Source organism: Gorilla gorilla, chromosome 5 (genome assembly GCF_029281585.2).
Source record: "Gorilla gorilla gorilla isolate KB3781 chromosome 5, NHGRI_mGorGor1-v2.1_pri, whole genome shotgun sequence".
NCBI lineage: Eukaryota > Metazoa > Chordata > Mammalia > Primates > Hominidae > Gorilla > Gorilla gorilla.
This window is the reverse complement of record NC_073229.2, coordinates 62,204,715-62,232,033: the sequence shown is the minus strand read 5'-3', so window position 1 is coordinate 62,232,033 and position 27,319 is coordinate 62,204,715. Positions and strand designations below refer to the sequence as shown.

Genomic DNA, 27,319 nt, shown 5'->3' with positions numbered 1-27,319 from the left:
CACAGATAAAATATGAGAGAATATTTAAGCTACTTTGTTTCAAACAATTACAAACCAATACTTAGAATTATTATTTTTCAAAAATTGTGTTAGGGTTTACCCTCTACAGAATCTCCAAAAGCAGCAATGTGATCCTTGTTTTAGGTTTCCATACATACAATTTAGGAAAATTTATTTCCTAAATTCCTCTTCCCCTCATATTTTCACTTTAAAAAGAGGAAACTGTGCAAGTATCAATTTCGTAGCCTGATTCTCAATCCCAGTTCAATGATTAAATGTGCTCGACAGAGTAGGCAACTCAACAGATGTTAGTTTCCCTACTGCACTTACTAAAAAATGAGCGACTCAGTTATTCTGAAATCAGGGACAAGTTGTTGAAATATAAATCGAAACCCTCCTTCCTTTCTCTATTTTCTAAAAATCCTATAATAAATATGTATTACTTATGCAATAAAGAAAACACAAAGTAAGAAATTGTGAAAAGCGAAGAAAGAGGAAGAATGCAGGAGAGAAGACAAGAGAGTTTGTAAGAATCTTGTTTGTTTTATCCTAAGTATACAGCAGCTCATTCCAAATCCATAGGTCTATCACTGCTCCTCAGGGCTGAAGGCTAAAGAAAAAAAGACTTTTAAGCTAATGACCACTCTGCTTCCAACTATGAGACCCACTGTATCTTCTTATACAATTATGGAGATTTCTATTTACAATCACAGTTGTTTGCTCTGTCAAAACAGAAGGAATAAAATGCATACAGAAGAAAAGACCAGATACAGACTTCATACAAGAAATCATTTCTTCATGTCCTTATCCAAAAGAGTAGGGGGAAATCATGTGAGGGGAATATATTCAGTAAAAAAAATACTTCCTTCCTTTCAATAGGTAAAAGGTTTAATCTATAAACATTTTTATATTAGTCTCTCTCACCTCTTCATATTATTCTAAATAAGTGATGTTTAAGTACTAAAGGCATCTAATTTTTATTCAGAGATAGCAGAGCTGAATACAGAAAACGGCAACTGTAACAACTGTCAACGAAGCCATTAATACCCATGAACCAAAAACACCCTGGCGGTGTTTATTTGCTAAAGGTCTATCACACTGAACACGGGGGATGGAGGTATTTAAAGCATGTCCTTTTCATAACACTTAATCTAAACATGCATCTCCTAATCATACATTTCAGTTGTTTATGAATACCAACAGGGAAAAATAAGTTCATTATTTGTCCATGATACACAGCACCTAACAACTACCTAAATCTCAAGAAGAAATACTCCAGCTCAATCATACCTTTTTCAGCTCTTCTTTGGAGAACTTTTCATAAGGATTATGTTCCAGATAGGTAATGTGCTCTGAATTATTGGTACCAAACCCTACAGTTTTGCCTTTTTTATTTCCAGATGGTTCATAAGGGTGATGTAGAAGGTCATAATGAAGCATTGTGATCATTTCTTTTTTGATTAGTTCTTCACTTTTCTGTAAATCTGTTAAAGGCGGTTCTACATTTAAGGGTCTTAGAATAGTTTCATTTACCTAAAATTTTAAAACAAATACAATTACCAAACATATCACTATAATATATTAATGTTATTACCTGTTACAGCATGAATTAAACAGCGGTTTTACATTTTCAAAAGCAATTTCCATTTTTTTCCTTCTAAATTCTTTCAGGTACTACTGAAACATTTTAAAGATTGGATTTGAGAACCACTTTGCTATATTCCAGAAAGTAGATGAAATTTTGTTCTATAGTCTTTATGAATGATGTAAAACGCAGCAATCATATAAAAAGAAACTTAAAACTTCCTAAACCAGAAATTCTAACACTTACTTCTGATGGTCTTGGCAGATCTTTCTGGACAGCTTTATGCATTCGTTTCATTTCCTTTACACGCTCTGCATCTCGTATGGCCTAAAAAATGATTTTTATATCCTTTATTGCAGCTATAGCGTATTTGATATCTCTCAGTAAAGCTAAAAACACTTTGGCTTTACTATTCAATAAAGCTAAAGTTTATTAAAGATCATGTGTGTTCAATAGCTAAAGTTTAGAAATCGGTTTAAGTTTGTGGAAAGGCAATGCTAAGGCAACAGAAATGAATCAGTCTATTCACTCTCATTATAATAGAAACTAAGAGCTTCCAATGTCTACTAGAGCATTCTCCAAACTTGCATGGATCCATATTACGTAACAAACTTTTCTCATCTAAATGGAAAACCTAAACTCCAAAGAGACTCCCACGACAAAACTCTTTCTTCCCTTTCACTCCAAAATTACTGACTTTTAACTCAAAAAGCCAGCCAAAAAATGTATTGTTTCCTGATTCTTATGAATAATGTGGGATAACACATTAAAATTTCATGCCATTTCTGAAGGAGTAAATGTAACTCAAAGTAGCTGAGAACTAAACACAAAAAGTATCATCCTCTGTTCCCCACTGAAAAGCACATTTACATGGGTCCCCTCTAAAATATTATTTCCACTGATGTCATTCTCACTCCAATCCCCTGAGATTCAAGGTCCCTAAAATCATCCAGCAATGGACTGCAGCAAGACTTACTGAAAGGGGTCATAAAATATCAGTTCTAGTTTAGGATTCACCACTTACCCACCATGAGACCTGAGAAAGTTGAGACCATGAGACCTCAATTCATCTGAGCTTGTTGAGTATTCCTTACTAGAAATATCTGGGCCCAGAGTATCTTGGATTTCTGATTTTTTCAGATTCTGGAACATCTGCATTATACTAACTCTAATCCAAAAAGCTTCAATGAGCATTTCTTTTGAGCATCATGTCGGCACTCAAAAAGTTTTGAATTTTGGAGCCTTTCAGGTGTTGGATTTTTGGATTAGCAATGTTCAACCTGTAATACCGATCCTATTTATATCACTGTGCTGTTACGTGCAAATGAGAAAGTAATTACCTATAAGATATATTAGCACAAAGTGTTACTAATATTATTTTGAAACACTCTATCTAAATTTCCAACTCCAGTTTAGATAGAGGTCTTACTATGTTCCCCGGACTGGATTCAAACTCCTGGGCCCAAAGAATCCTCCCACCTCAGCCTCTCGAGCAGCTGAGACTACAGGCTCGTACATCGCACCACCCAGGAACCAAGATGTATTTGTTTTTAAGACTAACCAATAACATCTTTTCTTTGCTAGATTGAAGCAATGTCTAAAAGACTACCTATGTGTATTTTAGAGAAGCATAATGAATTTGACAGAATGTATTTAAATTTCCATGTATATATTTTTAAGAATGTCCATCGAAATATTGTGAGTATATTAATTATGTGAGGATACATTATTAATGACATAAGTTATTTACTTTAGAAGTTTTTTCAATATTAAAAAGGACTAGGTAGAGATCTTGAAACATTTAATGGCTATTCTTCATTCTTCCAGCCTACTGACACATTCAGCCAAACTCACGCTTCTTTCAGTACAGTTACCCACCTGCTTTCGAGCATCCACATCAGCAGCATCTTCAATGTAAGTATCATCTATTTCACGTTCTTCCAGCTCCTTCTCGGCATTTTCTGGTAGAACAATTTCAAAATCATTCTTAGGGGCAGGAAGGCCCAACAACCCTAAACGGAGATGTTCTCGGGATTCTCTTTCCTGTAGAAAAGAAGTGGTCCTTCTCAATTCATGCATATTAAACATTCCACCAGTATTTTATGAGTCTCTTAAAAATTGATAGCACAACAGGGTGACTCTAGTCAAAATAACTGTACATTTTAAAATAACTAAGAGAATAATTGGATGGTTTCAAACACAAAGGTTAAATGCTTGAGGGGATGAATACCCCATTTTCCATGATGTGATTATTACAAATGCATGCCTGTATCAAGATATCTCATGTACCCCATAAATATATACACCTACTATGTATCCACAAAAATTAAAAATTACAGAAAGAGAAAAAAAGTCTCAAAAAAAATCAGCCTAATATTAATTCTAGAAAAATAATCCTGACTTCAGAGCTAAGACAAGTCTTATGTTTATTTTCTATCCCCCCTTCTTCCCAACATTAAGACCAACCAAAAACTTTCACTTGTGATCACTGAAGATACTCTGGGATATTCCAACAGGAGGTCTGAGGCCAGGGCAGAAAAAAAGACCACTTTGAGGGAACACATTTCTGACACCGCAAGTTAACAGCAAATGAAAAGAACAGGTTCAAAAGTTAGTTTGTCCTTGGACTAATAAAACCCACTCTAAAAGATACTTGAATTTGTATGTATGTGTTTATTTTTAATGGAAGTACTAAATCCCATGCAGAAGAAAGAGAGTAGAGTCCTGGTTCCCAAAAAAGCCTCCTGGTACCCAGAGTTTTCCCATCCATCCTCAGTACTTACATGTACCAGGTGTGAGGAACAGATGAGTTGCTATATCTAAAACATCCTCCATGCTTACTCATATTGTAGTCTCCATCTGAGACAGCCCCCACCCTCCTTCAGAACATAGCTCCTCTAATAAGGCTTTCCTGTTACCCAACAAATGTGATTATTCCCTTCTTTAACTACCCTAAGCACATTGGTTTTACTCAAAGGGCTTATTCTGTTCCGATATTGCAATTATTTTTGGACTTAGTTTAGTACTGTCAATCTCCCCAGAATATAAATTTCCTTAGGACAAAGGACATCTTTATTCAACTTTAGATCCCCTCAAATGTCCAAATGCATGCTCTGCATGCATGAGGTTCTTAATCTATTTAATTCTTATGTATCCATTCAGAGTTGGCTTTAGTTGATATCAATTTGAACTTTAAAAAACATATATAAATCAACCAAATATATACATGAGGTTAGAATTAATTCTAAACTGAAGACAAGCCAGTATCATTAGAAGTTATTTTTTTTAAATTTCACAATGATTTCTGTGGCATTAGATCATAAGGCCCAATAGCAAAGTAATAAACGCAGTAACATGGACAGAAGCAAAACTTAACTTTTACAGTTAGCTTTCTACCTCACCTTGCTAAAGAAAACTTCAGTGAAATCAACAACGAACATCAATATTCACAAACCTAGTAAGCATAAAGAAAGGTGGGTTTTGAGCCCAAAATATTCCCTTTCATCAAGTCTTACAAATCATTCTTTTTCTGGCATCCACAGGTGTATAGATTCTTAATGTATATGTGATATGCACTAACAGGAGAAATTTTAATTTGGCATCCATGAGATATTTAAAAAATTTAAGAGTATTAAAAGGGAATTGACATTTACCATCTGCTTCACGTAAGAGGGATCACTATAGTCTGCCATTCCATCCTCGGGATTAATGTTTAACTTGTCTCGAAGAGGAGTTCTACCCGGAGTAGAGTTAATAACTGGTTTGGGAGTTGTTCCACTCCGGGGAGTCAGCCCTTCAGCTCCATTAGAAGGAGTCCTAGAAAGACAGGAATCCAAATTAACAGAAGTGCCACTTACATTTGGATTGTGCTTTCAAATGTTTTTCACATAAATTATTTCACAGGAAATATAGAAAAAAAAAGAATAAAGATTTCAGAAATTCTGTCTAGCTGATTTTGTTAGGATCTCTAGGTTAAAATCAATGTTTGGTCTAGCTAGCATGGTATTTTTATTTTACTGACTTACAATAATCACTACATTTGATATTTTCTTGCCTTCCTAAACTACGTCCACTAAACATTATTTCAACCTTTTCTTGGCACATTAGGGCGACTAAGAACATGCAGTGGGCAGGGAGGTGGGCCACCACACTCAATGACCCCAGATAACTCTTTGAGTTTGGTGTATATTTGTCTCCTCCCTCCCTATCAAGCTGTTGGTTCTCACATCACTATCACTGTCATTATTACCAATGCACACACTTTAAATAGTTCCTCCTTTTACATTTTGTTTAGAAACCAAACACCACACTTTTGGAATCACATCTAAACATGAGTAAGTTCCTGAGTGAGGCCTAAGAGATTCTCCTAGGAATAAGATCCACAGATTTTGCAGCAACCTATATTTTAATTATTAAAAGTCTTTTTTCTTCCTGGTTGCCTATTTCCTGTATATTGGTGTGTTGCAGAACGGTGATGCTGCCAGACAGCTATTACTGATAGGTAAGGTGTTATCACATAAGACATGGTTCCCACCCCCAAGGATTTTACAATCTAGGTGAGAGACAAGACATACAGTTGTCCCTAAGTATCCACCGGGGATTGGTTCCAGGACCAATACTCAACTCCCTGCAGATACTCAACTCCCTGATATAAAACGGCATCGTATTTGCATATAACGTATGCACATCCTCCCATGTACTTTAAATCATCTCTAGGTTACTTATAATACCTAATACAATGTAAATGCTATATAAATAGTTGTTATATTGTATTTTTATTTGTGTTATTTGTTGTTGTACTGTTTGAGTTTTTTGGAATATTTTTTATCCACAGTTGGTTGAATTCACAGATGTGGAATCCTCAGATACAGAGAGCCGACTAAACATAGGAAATGAGGGATTATGCTCTCTTACAAGACTCTCAAGAAGTGTTAAATGTTTAAGACTGGCTGCCAATGCTTCTTGGTTCTGCTGTCATGATATGTATAATAGCCTGAAGTGCTTTCTCTACTAAATAACCAGTAGGAAGACATATCTTAACACTTAAAATTCAAAGTAAACCCCAAATATTTCCAACCATTGTAAGTTCCAATTCCATTTTCCTACTACATGCTTCCATAACATTTGTATTTTAAAGATTCTTCTTAAAAAACAGAAGCTTAAAACTAAGCAAGAGTTATAAAGAAATACTGAATTCTAGTTAACGCATGTGGAAGTGTTTTGGGATCAAACAAACTGCTATCTGCAAGTTACTTCGAAATGCATTAAAAAATATGATGGATTGGTGGATGGATATGTGATAAAGCAAATATAGTAAAATATTAACGATCTTAGAATCTAAGTGGTGGGTATATGGATGTTCACTTTACCATTTGTCAACTTAAATGGGTGAGAGACTGGGTCTCCAAAACAAAGAGTTTATTCGGGAACGGCAAGGGATTACAATGTGGGATATGTGTGCTATGACAGACCATAGGTACAACTGAGGGTGCTGGGGCAAGGAGAAGTTTTTAAAGATACAAGGGAGGAGTCTACGTAAACTGTTCTGAAACAAAGACCATTGGTTACGGGGACTTATCACAGGAGGTGGCATTTGTTTTCATTGCCGGTATAGATAAGAGTATCCCTTATCTGAAATGTGGGACCAGAAGAGTTTTAGATATGGGATTTTTTCAGATTTGGGGATAATTGCATTATACTTACTGGTTGAGCATGCCAAATCAGGAAATTCAAAATCTGAAACGTTTCAATGAGCGTTTCCTTTGAGTGTCATGTTGGTGCTCAAAAAGTTTGGATTTTGGCCGGGCGCAGTGGCTCACACCTGTAATGCCAGCACTATGGGAGGCCAAGGCAGGTGGATTACCTGAGGTCAGGAGTTCGAGACCAGCCTGACCATCACTGAGAAACCCCGTCTCTACTAAAAATACAAAATTAGCCAGGCGTGGCGGCGCATGCCTGTAATCCCAGCTACTCGGGAGGCCAAGGCAGAAGAATTGCTTGAATCTAGGAGGCAGAGGTTGTGATGAGCCAAGTTTGCGCCACTGCACTCCAGCCTGGGCAAGAAAAGCGAAAGTCCGTCTCAAAAAAAAAAAAAAAAGTTTGGATTTTGGAGCATTCTGGATTTTCAGATTTGGGATGCTCAACCTGTACTGGCTGTTGGTAGGGCAATGTCTTCACAGAAGCAACTTATCTGGAATTTGTGTGGTTTTCAGAAGGTCCCTGCAATAATTTCTGTCATAGGCATACGCGCATGAGGGTTCCTTTTTCATTAAAATGTAACATAAGTGACTCCATTTCAATACTGATAACTTCCACACATTCTTTCAACCTTTCTAAATGCCTGAAATTTTCATAATAAAATGCTGGAGGGAAAGCAATAGTAATACATACATAAAAGGATTACATAATAAAATTCACAAAGTAATCATTAAAAATGAATCAATCTACTCTAAAATCAAATACAAAGTATTCAAAAATAACGTGATAGGATCCGAAGCTTTGCAAAAGAACACTCCAATTAGACAGGCATGGTGGCGGATGTCTGTAATCCCAGCTACTCAGAAGGCTGAGGCACGAGAATCGCTTGAACCCGGGAGGCAGAGGGGTTCCGTAAGCTGAGATCGCGCTACTGCACTCCAGCCTGGGTAACAGAGCGAGACTCCATCTTAAAAAAAGTGGGGGAGGCGCTCCACAGTATTTAACCATTTCCTGGACACTATTATTTATTACTATGAAGAAGAAATCAAAGAGGAAAATTCAACACAATAAGTAGTCCTTCTCCGTAAACATTACTAAAGCAAATATGCTAAGTCCTTGAATTCAAGTTTTTCTAAAATAAAAACGTGTTCATTTACAATACCTGAATGGAGTAGAGAGAACTGTGTTTGGAGTCTGTACAACTTGTCGCTGTGGAGTTACACCTGAGAAGTCACTCTCATGCAACGGGGTATTAAGTCCACCTTTTAATGGGGTGTCCACATTGGTGAGGGCCATGAGGTTCTGGGCTTCCTGATTAACAAGAAGACAAAGAAGCAAGTTTAAAAGTTTAAAAGTTTAGACAGGCTTGCAGAATCTCTTCTGGTCCTACTATACAAATCTTGAAGCAGGCAGAATCCTTACTCATTTTCTCAATGAAAGCTAACAGAGAAAATGAATACCAGTCATGGCAGATTTCAATGTTTCCATTCCTTCTATCAATCTAACACATCACATCAGAAGTGTTATACATCATGGGAAAACTGGCTAGCCATATGTAGAAAGCTGAAACTGGATCCCTTCCTTACACCTTATACAAAAATTAATTCAAGATGGATTAAAGACTTAAATGTTAGACCTAAAACCATAAAAACCCTAGAAGAAAACCTAGGCAATACCATTCAGGACATAGGCATGGGCAAGGACTTCATGTCTAAAACACCAAAAGCAATGGCAACAAAAGCCAAAACTGACAAATGGGATCTAATTAAACTAAAGAGCTTCTGCACAGCAAAAGAAACTACCATCAGAGTGAACAGGCAACCTACAAAATGGGAGAAAATTTTCACAACCTACTCATCTGACAAAGAGCTAATATCCAGAATCTACAATGAACTCAAACAAATTTACAAAAAAAAAACAAACAACCACATCAAAAAGTGGGCGAAGGATATGAACAGACACTTCTCAAAAGAAGACATTTATGCAGCCAAAAAACACATGAAAAAATGCTCATCATCACTGGCCATCAGAGAAATGCAAATCAAAACCACAAGGAGATACCATCTCACACCAGTTAGAATGGCAATCATTAAAAAGTCAGGAAACAACAGGTGCTGGAGAGGATGTGGAGAAATAGGAACACTTTTACACTGTTGGTGGGACTGTAAACTAGTTCAACCATTGTGGAAGTCAGTGTGGCGATTCCTCAGGGATCTAGAACTAGAAATACCATTTGACCCAGCCATCCCATTACTGGCTATATACCCAAAGGATTATAAATCATGCTGCTATAAAGACACATGCACACGTATGTTTACTGCGGCACTATTCACAATAGCAAAGACTTGGAACCAACCCAAATGTCCAACAATGATAGACTGGATTAAGAAAATGTAGCACATATACACCATGGAATACTATGCAGCCATAAAAAATGATGAGTTCATGTCCTTTGTAGGGACATGGATGAAACTGGAAACCATCATTCTCAGCAAACTATCGCAAGGACAAAAAACCAAACACCGCATATTCTCACTCATAGGTGGGAATTGAACAATGAGAACACATGGACACAGGAAGGGGAACATCACACTCCGGGGACTGTTGGAGGGTCGGGGGAGGGGGGAGGGATAGCATTAGGAGATATACCTAATGTTAAATGAGGAGTTAATGGGTGCAGCACAGCAACATGGCACATGTATACATATGTAACAGACCTGCACACTGTGCACATGTACCCTAAAACTTAAAGTATAATAATAATAAAATTTAAAAAAAAGTTTTATACATCAAATAAAGTTTTATGTGTAGAGGTGTGCTTTTGTGGCCTCACATATGAAATTACTATTACAAGAATTCAAATTTCCCAGCTTAGGCCAAATGTCTGAATGCCTGGGTTTTAGTCTGGCTTCACCACTGAATTCTCTATCCAGTCTTCATTAGTATCTCTGACGTCTGTTTCTTCTACTGGGAACTTAAGATACTCCCAAGCAACCTTTCCACTGCACAAGAAAACAACTTGTGGGGGTCAGGTCCCTTTCAGAAGTCTTGCTGATCTCTTTAGGCAGAACTGACCATGTTCTCTTTAGTCCCTTTACTGTAACCCTGTCCTCAATGCTATCTTTGTACCCATAAATCTCTTTATGTCCAACTTAGGGCCTGTGGCAAAGTTTATTTTCCAAAGATGGTCACAACCTTCTCTCTCATGTTTCATGTTCTTAAAATCCAACTGTGATACTCCTTCCATCAAGAGGTAGGGTCTATGTTCCCTCCCCATAAATCTAGGTGGGCTTGTGATTCACCTGAAACCAACAGAACACAACAAAAGTGACAATGCTTGACCTCCCAGGTTAGTTTAGAAAAAATAACGCAGCTTCCCACCGCACTCACAGTGGAGCCCTGAGATACCACGTGAGAAGTTCCACTGTTCTGAGACCACTACGCTACGAGAAAGCCCAAGCCACATGGAAAGACCACATGCAGATTCACTCCACATTCCCAGCTGAGGACCCACCCCACCAACAGCCAGCATCAACCACCAGACATGGAAAGACAACACCTCCAAATGACTCTATCCCCTATCCATCAAATCACACAGAACTGCTGAGTCCGCCTTACTAAGGCCCTAGACATCATGGAGCACAGACTAACCACTCCGTCTGTGCCCTGTCTGAATTCCTGACTCACAGAAGTCATAAGCATAGTAAAATGCACTAAATCACTAAATTTTGAGGCAAAATGAAAATAACCAGAGCAAGACTTATTCCATTATTCTGTATATCTTTATTCATGAAAAAAATCTTGAATTTCACATTATCAAAGGCCCTGTGTGTGTCCTTTTTGCTATTCCAAATATAAAGCATTTACTAGAAAGAAACGTATGTAGGCTTAGATCTTCTGCATAGGAAAGAGGAGAAATAAGAATCAAATGGCAAAAGTATATATTCCTGGAAGAGTGGGTGATGTGAAATATCATATGTCCCAAAATTACAAATAGGCAACACTCCCAAAAATGGTGTGGCTAAGGAGTGGGGGAGTTTGGCCCAGTATGAGATTGGCCCAGTAAAATGCCGGTGCATCTGAGAGCTGTCTCCTATGTGGTGAATTATCCTTTGTCGACCTGGTTACACTGGGATGTTTCCCAGAATCCTCTTCCCTCTTGGTACTGAGTAGAGTTCATCAAAAGTAAAACAGAGGTAGAGGCAGAAGGAGAAGCAGAGGTGACAGAGGTGAAGTAGCAACCACTACACTCTGAAGGCCATTATTGGTCAGAGGTAGTGACAGACTTGCAGAGGAGCTGGCAAATTTCAGTGTGTCCTTGCACCCCACTGCTCCATATATCCAATTCTCCTCCTTTACAGGCAGCCCTGGTGACCAGACTTCTGCTTCAAACTCACAGAAACAGTAGTGACAAAGAGTCAACAACCCTCCAGACTTCCATGCCTGGCCTCCAGATTTCCCTGTAAGCTACGACTCACTCCACACCAGGGCTGGTGACCTTTCTCCGATCTTTAACACTCCTTTTCAGACCTTTAATGCCCTGCTTTTCCCATAACTGTATATGGGACTAATTCCTCTAACAAATTCCTCATTCCATGATTTTCCTAGTGGTTCTGTTTCCTTAATTAAATCTTGACTGATATGCCCTAGACTACATCAGAGGAGGCCAAGAGACAGAAGCAAAACTCCTCTTATCCCTAGCTACACACAACAGCAGCCAGAGGTACCACCTTTATCACACATAGAACAGAGACACTGAACCAATAAAAGCTCACAAAGTGAAAACAAAATTTATCAAAATTTTACAAAAAAATATGTCACAGACTAGACTAAATCTCAACTTCTGTCAGTTCATCTTAGAGGTTCCAAAGGGCTTCAACCAATCATAACCATTTTCATTAGCAGATATTTATTTTACTGTGGCAAAGACTTCTTGTCACCAAGCACCCATTCTCTTCCTCCATAGTAACAGAAGCCTCAATTCTTAACCAGCACCTGGCTACCCAGAACAAATATCACATGTCCCAGTAGCTAGGACATGTGTGCCTAAGTTCTGGCCAGCAGGACAGACAGAATGATGTGTGCAAGAGATGTGTTCTTAAGAAGCGAAAGGGTGTGCCCTTTTTCCTTCTTCTTGCAGGCTATATGCAAACATGACGGCTGGCCCTGCAGCGACTATACCTGCCACAAGGAGAAACTAAGAAGAGAAACCTGACATGGGGGAGGACAAAAAAGCAGGTGCCCAGGTCCCTGACACCAGGGAGTGTCACACAAGCCCCAGTTTGATTTATCTCTCAACACTTAGAACATGAAACAGAAATAAACCTCTATTCTATTTAGGCCACTGTTAAAGGTTTTCTGTTACAGCTAAACCCAATTCCAACAAATATATAACTTCCCCCACATCTTTTAGAAGAGAAATCCAAAGTTACAAGCCCCAAACTTACTGCATATGGCTCAGGTTCTAAACCTGTTTTGTGCTTTTTCAAAATAACTACTACGCTCCCAGTTAACATTCACTCATTACTTCAATATTCTTTAACAATCAGTTAAAAAGCCTATTAAAAACACAAAAGGATACTACAAGGCTATAGGAATTAAGACAGTGTGGTACTGGCACAGGATAGATAATAGATCAATGAGACAGAATTGAAAGTCCAGAAATAAACCCTTACATTAATGGTCAATTGATTTTTTAAGGGCTGCTAAGAACATACAACGGGAAAAGAACAGTCTTTACAACAAATTGTGTTAGGAAAACTGGATATCCACACGCCCAAGAATGAAGGTAGATCCATACCTAACAGTACATAAAAAACTAACTCAAAGTGGATCACAGACCTAAATGTAAGCACTAAAACTATAAAATCTGAGGAAAAGACATGGGAATAACTCTTCATGACCCAGGGTTGGAAAGAATTTCTTGGATAAGATTAAATGCATAAGCAAAAAAGAAAAAGATAGCTAAACTATACTTCATGAAAATATAAGCCTTCTGTACTGCAAATGAGAACATCAAGAAAGTGAAAACACAACCTACAAAATGAAAGGAAACATCTGCAAGTTATATATCAGATAAGGAACTTATATCCAGAATATACAAAGAACTCTTACAATTATAAAAAACCCAGTCAGGTGCAATGGTTCACGTATATAATTCTAGCACTTTGGGAGACTCGGGTGGGAGAATCTTGAAGCCAGGAGTTCAAAACCAGCCTACGTAACACCAGCAAGACCCTGTCTCTACAAAAAATTTTTTAAATTAAAAAAAAAAAAGATAACCCAATTTAAAAATGAGTAAAGAATATGAATAGCTATTTCTAAAAAAAAATATATATATATATATACACACACACACACACATACACACACACACAGGCCAGGCCAGGCACAGTGGCTCATGCCTGTAATCCCAACACTTTGGGAGGCCAAGGTGGGAGGATCGCTTGAACCCAGGTCTTCGAGACTAGCCTGGACAACATAGTGAGATCCCATCTCTACAAAAATAAAAAATTAGCCAGGCACAGTGGTGCACACCTGTAGTCCCAGCAACTTGAGAGGCCGTGGTGGGAGGGCTGCTTGAACCTGAGAAGTTGAGTCTGCAGTGAGCCATAATGGTGCCACTGCACTCCAGCCTGTGTGACAGAGCAAGACCCTGTCTCAATAACAACAACAACAAAGATATAAAAATAACCAATAAGCACATGAAATGTCATTAGCTATTAGGGAAATGCAAATCAAAAACACAAGATATCACTTCACAACTCGGATCTGTTTGATTACAAGATGGCTATAATCAAAAAGACAGAAAACAAGTGTTGGTGAGGATGTAAAGAATTAGAACCCTTCCACATTCCTAATAAAAACGTACAATGTGCTAGGCACGGTGGCTGATGCCTGTAATCCCAGCGTTTTGGGAGGCTGAGGCAGAAGGATCACTTGAGGTCAGGAGTTCGAGACCAGCCTGGGCAACACAGTGGGACCCCCATCTCTACAAAAAATTAGAAAATTAATTGGGCCTGGTAGTGCATGCCTGTAGTACCAGCTACTCGGGAGGCCAAGTTGGGAGGATCGCTTGAGCCCAAGAGGTCAAGGCTTCAGTGAGCCATGATTGCACCACTGCACTCCAGCCTGGGCAACAGAGCAAGACCGTGTCTCAAAAATAAACAAATAAAATGGTGCAGCGACTTTGGAAAACAGTCTGGCAGTTCCTCATAAAGTTAAACATAGTCACCATAGGACCCAGTAATTCCACTCCTAGGTATATATGCAAGAGTAAGGAAAAAAACATGTCCACACAAACATCTGTTCAAAGTAGCATTATTCCTAACAGTCAAAAGGTAGAAACAACTCAAGTGTCTATCAGCTGATAAGTGGATAAACAAAACATGGTATATTCATACAATGGAATAATATGCAATGACAAAAAGGAATAAAGTACTGATATAAGCTACAATATGTATGAACCTTGACGATATTATGCAAAGTGAAAAAAGCCAGTCACAAAACATCATATATTATATGATTTCATTTACATATATGTGCAGAATAGGGAACTCTATAGAGACACAAAGTAGATTAATGGGTGCCTAAAAACTTGGCAGGTTTGAGGGGAATGGGGAATGACTGCTAATGGGTATGGGTTTTCTTTCTGGATGATGAAATTATTCTAAAATTGACTGTGGTGATGGTTATATAACTCGGTAAATACAGTAAAAATGGGTGAATTCTGTAAGAATGATATCTCAATAAAACTGTTTAAAAACCATGAAAGGAGTTCCATTAAATGTCCCTTATATTGTCCTATAATGTAATTTTTTCCCAAAATTAAAAAAAAACTATTTTTTTTAATTTCAAGTGTGAATATTCACACTTGCAAACTTCTTCAAACAGCACCACTGAAAAAAGTGGGGGGTCAGGTGCAGTGGTTCATGCCTGTAATCCCCAGCACTCTGAGAGGCCAAGGCGGGCAGATCACTTGAACCCAGGAATTCGAGACCAGCCTGGGGCAATATGGCGAAACCCTGTCTCTACTAAAAGTAAAAAAAACTGGCTGGGCACAGTGGCCGTGATCATGCCACTGCACTCCAGCCTGGGTAATGGGAGTGAGACCCCGTCTGAAAAAAAAAAAAAGTGTGGGACAGGTTATTCCTATTTGTCACAGAAGTGGAGACATCTGAAAGGCTGAGGCGTGGATGAAGTGACAGAACCAGGAAAGCATGCTCTGTATTTTAATGAAAGGGCTGGATAAGTGCTGCACATGCACGAGCAATACTAAGCCATGTAACACTGACAGAGCCTCTATCAGAAGCGTCTCCATCACTTCAGGGCCACCAGGAGAAGATGGCTAGTGGGATTCTTACAATACCTATAGCCATTATTGCCCCCTGTTATTAACAGGTCTATACAGTTTAAGTGGATTCCTGTCTGTATTCTGGACTGTTTAGGTCCCTCCATATTTCCTCTGTGAGTGGTTAGGTTTTCTCTTTCCCAGTCTGCCCGAACAGGCTTATCTGACACTTTACCTGGCCTTGAACACCCTGAAACACATTCCTTACTTGTGTTCAGAATCCAAGGAAATAAATGCAAGATCACATTATCGTTTTTAAAGCTTCTGATATGCTAGATATTTTACTTATTTACTTGAGAAACCCTATGTTCAGACCTCCTCAAAGCCTTGAGCTGGCTAATAACTAGTGTGCCATAATTTTGTAAACTTTCACGAAACAATATAAAATGAGAAGAAAAAGAGTGATAATAAAAAACAAAGTCTATAGGATTTTTAGTCACACACACACACACACACACTCTCTCTCTCTCTCTCTCTCTCTCTCTCTCTGTCTCTCACAGGATTTACAAAAAACAGAGGGGCTTTACTCTCTGAAGAGAGTACAAAAAAGATTTCTAAACCAGAGAATACCAGGAAGAGTTAAGAGCAAAATTATCACTATGAAAATAGAGAAATGAAGCAGAAGTTTTTATTTTAGATTGGAGACATCCAGCCTTTTTCCCCAACTAGGTTCCCAGAGACTGGCCAACTTTATACCCTGTAGATAGGAGACTGGAAATTACTTCTCTGAGGAATATGACTAACCTAAGCAAAAACAACTAACACTGACCCAAAAGAACTAACACTGACATCAAGAACTCTCCCAGTGAAATATCCCAGCCAGATCAGCCTCCAGGGAAGCCAGGAGTCAAGGAGCCCTACCCACACCTAAGGAGCTTCCAATCAGCTTGTGATTGCCCCCCACCCACTTCCAGACACAGGCAAAGAGCACCGGACATTTGAGGAAATACCCATAAGGAAAGACAGAAAGGAAACAAAACAAAAAACTTAGAAACTATGCAAGGAAAAGAAAGCTTATAAAAACAAAACCATCATTAACAGCCTCAGAGAAATAAGATACTCATGAAATAAGAGATGGTAAAAAAAATACTGAACAAAATTTTAAAAAGCTCTTAAACATTACATATACGATAGTAAATTAAAAACTGAATAAAGATAAAATTGAGAAAACCTCCTATAAATAAATCAAAATCAATAAGATAGAAAACTGCAGAGGAATTAATAGAAAACCTGGAGGTTCATAAAGAGATCAATGAAAGGGAGAAAAACAATTTTAATTCAAAATAATTTTACAAAATTGAAGGCCATGAGTCTCTGGAATGAAAAGATCCACAGTGGTTGAAAAAGACCTTCACCAAGAAACATGCATCATAAATCATGTAAGATAATGTAAGCTTCAAGAAAAGAAAAAACGAGGTTTACTTTTAACAAACTCAACAGTATAGGAAGTCTCAAGAGCAACAGTGGAAGCCAGAAGACCTTGCAGTGCTACCTTCAACACTGTGAACAAAAACCACTGCAATCTGGGATTCTATACCCAGTTATACTATCAACCAAGAGGGTAGATTAGTAATTTACAGATATGCAAGATCTTGAAAAATTCTACCTCTGAAAACAACCTAAGGGTCCACCAGTGGAGACATGAATTTAAAAATATGTGATACATAAACACAATAAAATACTATTCAGCCTTAAAAAAGAAATCCTGTCATTTGTGACAACATGGATGAAACTGAAGGACATTACATCAAGTAAGCCAGATACAGAAAGACAAATTCCCCATGATTTTACTTATTTGTGGGATCTAAAAAAAGTCAAACTCACAGAAAAAGAGTAAAATGGTGGTTACTAGAGGCTGAGGGGTCAGGGAACCAGGGAGATATCTGTCAAAGGACACAAAATTTCAGTAAGACAGGAGAAATAAGTTCAAGATATTATACACTACAGTGATTATAGTGAATAACAGTACACTGTACATTTGAACATTGCTAAGGGTAGATTTTAAGTGTTCTTACCACAAAAAAATGATAAATATGTGAAGTAATGCACACGTTAAACAGCTTGACTTAGCCATTCCATAAGGTATACATATATCAAAACATCATACTGTACACCATAAATAGATAAAATTTTTCCTTATCAATGAAAAAAAACTAATAAAAAAAATTCTACCTCCTATGAACCCTTTCTCTGAAAGCTACTGAATGATATTCTTCATTGAACAAGGGAGTAAACCAAGAAAGCCAAAGACATGGGAGCCTGGAAAGAGGGGATCCAAGGGACTCTCTAGGGTGACAGTGAAGGGAAATCAAAAGAACAAGCTATAAACAAGCCCTGAAGAATAATCAGTCTAGGCAAGAACATTCGGAAGTTCTAAGAAAGATTTCTTCAAAAAGATGAGACTATCTAAAGTCAGCACAGGTTAGAGAAAACAGACACAGCCAGCGTAGTCTAGAGTTGAATTACTGCTTAGTCAAAAAACTTAGCAACTGAATAAAACAAGTATTAGCTCCAAGAAAAACAAAATACTATACCACAAAGTACAATGGTATGCTATGGATTACATACTATATGTACGAATATTACATATTTGTATAACTTACACAAATTATAAGGTAATTCATGGTTTAGCAATGAATAGGATTTACAGAGTCATAAGATAAACCAAGAATATAAAGCTAACCAAATTATAACAGACAATAGGGGAATAGAAAATGTATGCATGACGGACACAGAGGGTGTGAAAGCCAAATGTCAAATTCTATGTGGAAAAACAACAGATAATGCCTAAAACTGAAAATGGTCAATGAGTAACAAAGATCTTTTAGCGGTAAGTAAAACAAAGAGTTGTAACAGGCACCTCTATGGATGAGGGGCACAAGTGTTTTTCTTGCTAAGCCTTACACAACTGTTTGCCTCGAATCAAAGCCTTAAAATTATATTCCTCACTATTAGAGATGAGGAAATGAGATGTAAGTGTACCAAAAGACCCAACTATGTTTTGTACTGTAGGTTTGGATATTCTCTGGTATACAGACACCCTGGGAACACACAAAGCTGTGTCTACCCCACGTGTTAGAGAGAGGGAAGAAAGTAGAACTGTGGGCACACTATGTGAAGCTAAGTACAGAAATGCAAGGAAGTATTTCTTTCTCTCTAGGATTGGTAGGCAATGTGAAATTTTACAAAACTATGCTTTACTGACAGGTACAAAAGACTAATGAAGGTAGAAGGGCTGGCTTCAAAAAATTACAAATTTTAATAAATGTGAAAATAAAACTACCTGATTGCTGAATCTATTTAGCTTCTCTACTACAGAAATATTGCAAGGTCTATGTATTCAGGACTCAGTTTCAAACGATTTACACTAAAAGAAACACAACCAAATCGCTTAGTTCTCCTGCATGATACTTCTAAGGACAATAAACAAAGTAAAAGGCTCATTCTACTACGTGACACGTTACCTGCAGAATTCTGTCCTGGGAAGCTGGCGTTCGTGGTGTTCTAAGAGCAACGCTGTTGTTGGTGACATTGTACTCAGACAAAAGTGTACTGGAAGCAGAATTTGTTATGCCAGATTCCTCGGCAGTTTGACGTGCAATTTCACTCGCTTGGCCTACTTTTACAACTTCCTGGAGTTCTGCATCTGAAATCTAAAAGGACACAATTATCATAGTAAGCAACATTTTAACTGAGGCCAGGCACAGTGGCTCACACTTGTAATCCCAACACTCTGGGAGGCCGAGGAGGGCAAACTGTTTGAGCCCAGGAGTTCGGGACCTACCTGGGCAACACAGCAAAACTGTCTCTATTGAAAAAAAAAAAAAACCCAACATTTTAACTGAGAGCTGACACAGCTTTAAATTTCCATATTCCAGAAAAATGAATTGCTGAAGCTGTGTGATTAATATCACGAGTTCACAGTAGTACTCATCTTTTTTGTGGCTTTGAAAGTTTCCATAATATAGCTTTAGAAAGCCTTCCCTACAGAATGTGAGGGAAAATTCACATATGATGTAGAATCAAGCTACAAAGGCTGTATCTCTAAACTGAAATTCTTTCAAATCAACATATCAACGTACCAAGAATGTAAAATAGCAGTATTTATACAAAATTGGAGGAGGAAGACTGAAAACCAATTAAAATATCACACAGAAAGAGTCCAGTGAGCCACAAGATCCCTAAGAAAATCTAAAGTTGTGTTAGTAATTTTACCAAAATAAATATCCTAAGGTGTACTAAGAAAAAAATTAAAGACAAAATTTCAATTTAATAAATATCCCCACTAGGAATGTCAGGATATGACAAAACTCGTTTATGCCCAAGAATCTTGTGTTGATGCAGCCAATGTGCTCATGTGGGAAAAGAGTTCTTCTGGTCTCCTAAGTCCTTTCTTCTGCACCATTAAATCTGTCCAATTCTACAAAGCTGTACTACTCAAAACAGAAAAAAAAAAGGGTTAGCTGGGCACGGTGGCTCATGCCTATAATCCCAGCACTTTGGGAGGCCGAGGTGGGTAGATGGTAGCTCACGAAGTCAAGAAATCGAGACCATCCTGGCCAACATGGTGAAACCCTGTCTGTCGTAAATATACAAAAATTAGCGGGGCGTGGTGGCGCACGCCTACAGTTCCAGCTATTTGGAAGGCTGAGGCAGGAGAATCGCTTGAACGCGGAAGGCGGAGGTTGCAGTGAGCCTAGATGGCACCACGGTACTCCAGCCTGGCGACAGAGCGAGACTCCGTCTCAAAAAAAAAAAAAGGTTACCCTAAGGTCCCATGTTTCTGACCAACTATAGTAAGTCAAAAGAATACAGCCTGTAATAAGCTGAATGAAAGAATGTTTGTATCGCTTTTCTCCACAACTCCCACATTGACTTTCACAACTGTTGTCTCAAAAAAGAGAAGTATAACACAACAAAACATTCCCTGGGAGAAGGCAGCTTAAAGTCCACAAAGCCAAACCACACCTTTACCCTCATCAGCTACAAAAAGAAGCCTAAAGCCCTACCCTGTTGACAAAATGTTAAGAGGTGATAATTACTTACCAAACCATCATATGAGCAGTTTAAGATCTGATACAATAATTTATAAAGAGAAGCTGAAGCTATCTTATCATACTATATCACAATTACTTGTGGGGTTTTTTTTTTGGTTTTTGTTGTTGTTGTTGTTGTTGTTTTTTGAGACAGAGTCTCACTCTGTCACCCAAGCTGGAGTGCAGTGGCACCATCTTGGCTCACTGCAACCTCCACCTCCCGGGTTCCAGTGATTCTCCTGCCTCAGCCTCCCGAGTAGCTGCGATTACAGGTGTGTGCCACCATCCCGCCTAATTTTTGTATTTTCAGTAGAGACAGGGTTTCACCACGCTGGGCAGGAACTCCTTCTGTCTTGAACTCCTGACCTCAGGTGATCCGCCCGTCCTGGTCTCCCAAAGTGCTGAAATAACAGGTGTAGGCCACCACAGCCAGCCCACAATTACTTGTTTTTATGTGTGTCTCACCCATTAAACTGTGAATTTCTTAAGAGCATCCAGCACCAACCTGGTACACAGGCCTTCAAACATTTGCTGAATAAATGATATAAGCATATAAATTCACATAGTGAAAAATTTGCTTTTATCAGATTACCTGAGGGGCAGGAAGTACTAGTTTGCTTCTCTTTTTAGTAAATTCAGAAACACCACTAGTTTGAAGAATAGCTGATGGTAAATCAGATTCTTTTTTCCTTTTCAAATGTTGTTTGTCTTTTTTTCTATCTCTTCCTTCTTTTTCACTGTCATGGATCAAAGTAGAAAAGAGATTTTTAAGTTACATATAGCCAAAAACATTAAAATCCATATAAATACTCAAACCCTTTGAACAAACAACCTCATTTCTAAGAAAATAACTAAAAAGACCAGGCACAATGGCTCACGCCTTTGTGAGCCCAGCACTTTGGGAGGCCAAGATGGGTGGATTACCTGAGGTCAGGAGTTCAAGACCAGCCTGGCCAACGTGGCGAAACCCCATCTCTACTAAAAATACAAAAATTAGCCAGGCATAGTGGTGCGTGCCTGTAATCCCAGCTACTCGGGAGGCTGAGGCAGGAGAATCATTAGAACCTGGGAGACAGAGGTTGCAGTGAGCTGAGATCGCACCACTATACTCCAGCCTGGGCAATAGAGAAAGACTCCATCTCAAAAAAAAAAAAGAAAATAGCTAAAAAAAGGTAAAAACAATATACATTAAGTAGTCCCCTACACCATTACTTACTATATTCAAGATAAAAGCAAACTCAGAATAGCAACAAAATTATTAATAAGGTACCCTAATTGAAGTACTAAATATTAAAACATATAAGTATGAAGATTGTGATAAACAAAACAGTCCACATAATGTCAAAACAAAAACTATTCCTATATTATGAATACATTCAATAAAAACGTGTGCACATAGGAAAAAGTATGACAAGTATGTAAAAAGGAAAATGTGTATGAAAGAAATAAAATTAAAACATAATTTTTAAATTTCCCTTTAAAACTTGTTATTAAATTGTCATGATTCTTAAAATTCACAACTTTTTTAAAAAGGCTGTCTTAATACTGACAAGTGACATCTAAACATGGTTAGGAAGCCTAAAGACAGGCTCAAAGCAGTCTTTCAAAGCTCCAGGAATACCTCCTCCCCTTCTGTGTGTCTTTCTTGCCTCCCCCACTTAGTACTCCTTCCAAATGAATAGTTTTCCTGTTCAATCTCTTTATTTGTAGAGCCTACCTAAAGCAAAGTCCTAATCTGAGGAATAAATACAATGGAGTACATCTAAGAAAATCCTATTTTACAATGGCTGATAGCTGTTGTTTTGTAACAATTCATGTCAACAGAAATGAAAGGTCAACGGAGTAGAAAACTTTAAAAAATCCTTGACAACCATAAAATACTCTCCCTACAATATTCAGATATGAGATTTAAAGAAACTAAAAATCTCAAGAAATAGGGAAAATCTGCTATGCCCTAAAACATAAAGATTTTATAAATGTATATTTATCCCATCAAGCGAAAGGATCAGTAAGTTTTTTCTTTTAATTTCATCTTAATAAAAACAAGGTAAAATTTTTCACTAGAAAAGACTAAAAGGGCCGGGAGTGGTGACTCATGCCTGTAATCCCAACACTTTGTGAGGAACGCAAAGGGAGGGTAGCTTGAGCCTAGGAGTTCAAGGCCAGCATGGATAACATGGCAAGACCCACCTCTCTACAAAAAATAAAAAATTAGCCAGTCATGGTGGCACACATCTGTACTCCCAGCTACTTGAGAGGTTGAGGTGGAAGGACTGCTTGAGCCTGGGAGGTGGATACAGTGAGCTGTGATCATGCCACTGCACTCCAGCCTGGGTGATAAGAGTGAGACCTTGTCTTAAAAAAAAAAATTGTTTTTTAAGGCTAAAAATACCAGACTCAATTTTGACAGATTCCTCAGCCACTAGTAAAACTAACCTACTCATAAATGTACATAAAAGTTAAGATGTGATTCAAAGAGTAAACAGTCAATTAAGAGCCATGTATTTCAACTCAAGAGCCATAAACAGCATTCTGTGCTAAAAACATGATAGCCACAGTCCCTGATTTTCTCAGAAAGATGAATCCATTAAATAAATAAAACCATATGTAGGCCACATTGTACTATAAAAATCTAGGCCAGGCACAGTAACTGATGCCTATAATCCCAACACTTTAAGAAGGATCACTTGAGCCCAGGAGTTTGAGACCAGTCTGCACAACAAAAGGAGATCCCACCCTACAAAACAATAAAAAAAAATTAGCTAGGTGTGGTGGTGTGCACCTGAAGGCCTAGCTACTCAGGAGGCTGAGGTGGGAGGATTGCTTGAGCCCAGGAGGTCAAGGCTTCAGTAAGCCGTGTTTGTGCCACTGTACTCCAGCCTGGGCAACACAGCAAGAACCTGTCTCAAAAAAAAAATTGATTTTAAAAAATGTAAAAGTAATAAATAATAAAAATCTGGCTCTGACAAGGATAATACTTGGCCCTTCGTAACACTCCTCCTACTATTCCTTTCCATTTCCAAAATCAGAAAGGCAACTTACGATCTTAGCTCCCCATCAAGATCCTGTTGTCTTAATTTCCTGAAATCTGCGTCAAGAGCTTGGTAGTTTTCCTCGGAAGTATCATAAAAACCAAGGGCAGGCTTTTTTTCAAATGGGATTTCGGCATTATAATCAACTCCTCTCTTCCTTTTTCTTTTCTTCTGAATTTCTATGCCAGCTGCTCGAAGTTCTCTTCTTTTTTGGAGGGCAGCAAGACGTCTGAAAAGAATGCAAAATCACTTTGAAAATCATCTGCCATGTGACAGGGATAAATTATCCCATACAGTTAAAAAAAAGTATCTATTTATTTGGGGAAGAAATATTTATTTAAATCCTTACCTCACACCATTCACCAAAACAAATCCTAGTTTTAATTTAAAGGTGCACACACACATACACATAATAAGGCAAAAAGAAAAACCAAAAGGAACTACAAGTAAATACATATCTTATCTCTGGATGGAAATGTACTTACTAAATATAAATTAAATAAATGGCAAATGAAAAAAATCAACAGCTTTTTTTTCCTTTTAATCCACTCATCTGCACATTGAATAGCTTTGAGATATAAAATTTCTAACTGTAACACTATGAAAATTTATAAATGAAATTAAAAGGCAAATAGGAAAAAATATTTGCAACTAGTATGATGGTTAAATATAAACAGTCTAAGCAAAGTTTTTTTTTTTTTTAATGCACTCAAAGGGTGTAAAAAGAGCAAAAGGAAACAATTCACAAAGCAAAAAATGCAGGTAACTAAAATGACAAAAGTTTTATTTAACAATTAAAGAATCACAAATTAAATTAACAAGTACCATTTGTGCATATCTAATTAACACCATTCAGTTTTTTGTTTTGTTTTAACGGCAAGGCTGCAAAAAATGGACAGTCTGCTGCACTGGTAATGAAAAAGTATATTGGCGCATCTCTTCCCAAAGAGAAGTTAGAAATACACATTCATAGTCCAAAGATTTTCATATTTTTTGAGCAGGAATTTCACTCCTTGGCCTTTAGCCTGAGGAAATAAGTTACACCATGAACAAGGACTTAATTACAAAGCTGTTCACTAAGCACTGTTTATAATAGTAGATAGCTGGATACAATCTAAACAACTATCAGTAAGAAATTAAATGAATTTATAAGATATTATACAGACATTTACATAAACTTTTAAAAGGCTATAAATCTACTCTGATATGGAAAGAGGCCCAAGACATACCACTGTGTAAAAAATGTTAGAAAGTTTACATGTTACAGAGCAACACGTAAGAACTGTATGCATATCTATCAATGAATATGTGCCTGAGGAGATATGAAGGATGTCCATCAAAATATTAATAACGATAGTCATTGGAGGGTGGAATTCCATTTAATTTTTACTTTTTTTCTTTGCATCTTCCTATGTTGCTATAACTGTAATGATTTCGTGATAAGAAAAGCTATTCACAATATGAAAGATGGAAAACAAGTTACAAAACAGTATCTATGGGTAACTTCCAGCATGACAGCATGAGGAACTCCATAAACTCACTACCCAGGGAGAATGGTGAAAATTACATATATTTTAAAAACAACCAATTAAAGTCTCTGAAGAGGATCTGAAGCAGATACAGCAAATATATAAACATTAAATCAAGAAAATCTACTTTAACTCGGTAAGAAACACAAGAATATAATATTTAAATCATTAAAAAGTCAGGAAACAACAGGTGCTGGAGAGGATGTGGAGAAATAGGAACACTTTTACACTGTTGGTGGGACTGTAAACTAGTTCAACCATTGTGGAAGTCAGTGTGGCGATTCCTCAGGGATCTAGAACTAGAAATACCATTTGACCCAGCCATCCCATTACTGGCTATATACCCAAAGGACTATAAATCATGCTGCTATAAAGACACATGCACACGTATGTTTACTGCGGCACTATTCACAATAGCAAAGACTTGGAACCAACCCAAATGTCCAACAATGATAGACTGGATTAAGAAAACGTGGCACATATACACCATGGAATACTATGCAGCCATAAAAAATGATGAGTTCATGTCCTTTGTAGGGACATGGATGAAACTGGAAACCATCATTCTCAGCAAACTATCGCAAGAACAAAAAACCAAACACCGCATATTCTCACTCATAGGTGGGAATTGAACAATGAGAACACATGGACACAGGAAGGGGAACATCACACTCTGGGGACTGTTGTGGGGTGGGGGGAGGGGGGAGGGATAGCTTTAGGAGATATACCTAATGCTAAATGACGAGTTAATGGGTGCAGCACACCAGCATGGCACATGTATACATATGTAACTAACCTGCACATTGTGCACATGTACCCTAAAACTTAAAGTATAATAATAATAAAATTAAATTTAAAAAAGAGAAAAATATATATATTTAAATCAAGACCCACTCCCTCCTTCCCCCCAGCTCAGAGAAATGGAGATTCCACTCCACACAAGTGCAGCCAAGAACCCAGGACTCCTTCTCCCCTCCAGCTCCCAGTAGTAGGGCTTTCATTCCAGGAGGATTAGGACATCAGTATTTCTGGTGGCAAAGTTCCATCAAGAGTGGCTGAAAAGTGGGCTTCCTTCCTCCATCCAAACAGAAGTCCTAGCTTTGGACACAGTGCTGCTGAGAATACTGGAGCCCTGATAGCCTTTGCCCTGGCTTATGAGATGAGGGCTCCACGCTGCGGATGGACGGGGAGGGCAAGCCAAGGAAACCTTGGGCTGCTGTCCATCCCCTACTTCCCACCAAACACTCAGCTAATAAAGTAGGGCTGTCACTTGAAGACATGTCCTGTCAGAGCCCTGGGGAAGAAGCAGGACATAGAACTGAGAGATCCACATCTCTCCTCAAACAAAAGGACTTCATTGCAACAGAGTATAGAGAAGTTCTAGCCTAAGGGTACTATCAAAAACAGTGGAAGTTCTGGTAAAAGGCAAGTTGGGAAAAAGCTTGACAGACTTAACGGAGATACCAAATCTGTAGGCCTACTAGTTTGCCAGAGAGAAACAGGGAATAAGAGCTGGGAGGAGCCCTTCTGGGGTGAGAATAAATCTCAAACACTGATATCAGGAAGCATCCCTTCAAAGGAGCCCAAATTTGACTGGATCACTTTGTAGTGCAACTTATGCCCCAGGACATTGTTGAAAACAACGCAGCAAACAGCTGGCAATCAGTGAAACTTAAACAGGGAAAGGAATGTCAAAGAGAGCCCTGCCCAAACCATGCTATCCCAGGGTGTCTGTGAGCATACCCTGTGAGGAGCAACATCAGATGCTTCACATTTCTCACAGGAGGTAAGGGAAGAATAGACTGACTAAAATTGGCCAGACACGCTGGCTCATGTCTGTAATCCCAGGACTTTGGGAGGCCAAGGCAGGTGGATCATCTGAGGTCACAAGACCAGCCTGGCCAACATGGGGAAACCCTGTCTCTATTAAAAATACAAAAATTAGCCAGGCACGGTAGAGAGTTCCTGTAATCCCAGCTACTCTGGAGGCTGAAGCAAGAGAACTACTTGAACCCAGGAGGTAGAAGTTGCAGTGAGCCGAGATCATGCCACTGCACTCCAGCCTGGGTGACAGAGCGAGACTCCGTCTC

The 27,319-nt window shown here is 38.3% G+C and overlaps 1 protein-coding gene across 1 annotated transcript in view; it reads right to left on the bottom strand.

Moving 5' to 3' along the window:
• Positions 1–27,319, bottom strand: part of CDC5L (cell division cycle 5 like) — a 58,981-nt gene that overhangs the window by 18,938 nt on the left and 12,724 nt on the right. The window contains exons 6-13 of the mRNA XM_019029873.3: positions 23,711–23,929; positions 21,261–21,405; positions 19,097–19,285; positions 8,445–8,593; positions 5,239–5,401; positions 3,464–3,628; positions 1,832–1,912; positions 1,291–1,533 (exon numbers count right to left, since the gene is read on the bottom strand). Coding sequence (XP_018885418.1) covers positions 1,291–1,533; positions 1,832–1,912; positions 3,464–3,628; positions 5,239–5,401; positions 8,445–8,593; positions 19,097–19,285; positions 21,261–21,405; positions 23,711–23,929 — 1,354 coding nt within the window. The remainder of the gene's footprint in view (positions 1–1,290; positions 1,534–1,831; positions 1,913–3,463; positions 3,629–5,238; positions 5,402–8,444; positions 8,594–19,096; positions 19,286–21,260; positions 21,406–23,710; positions 23,930–27,319) is intronic.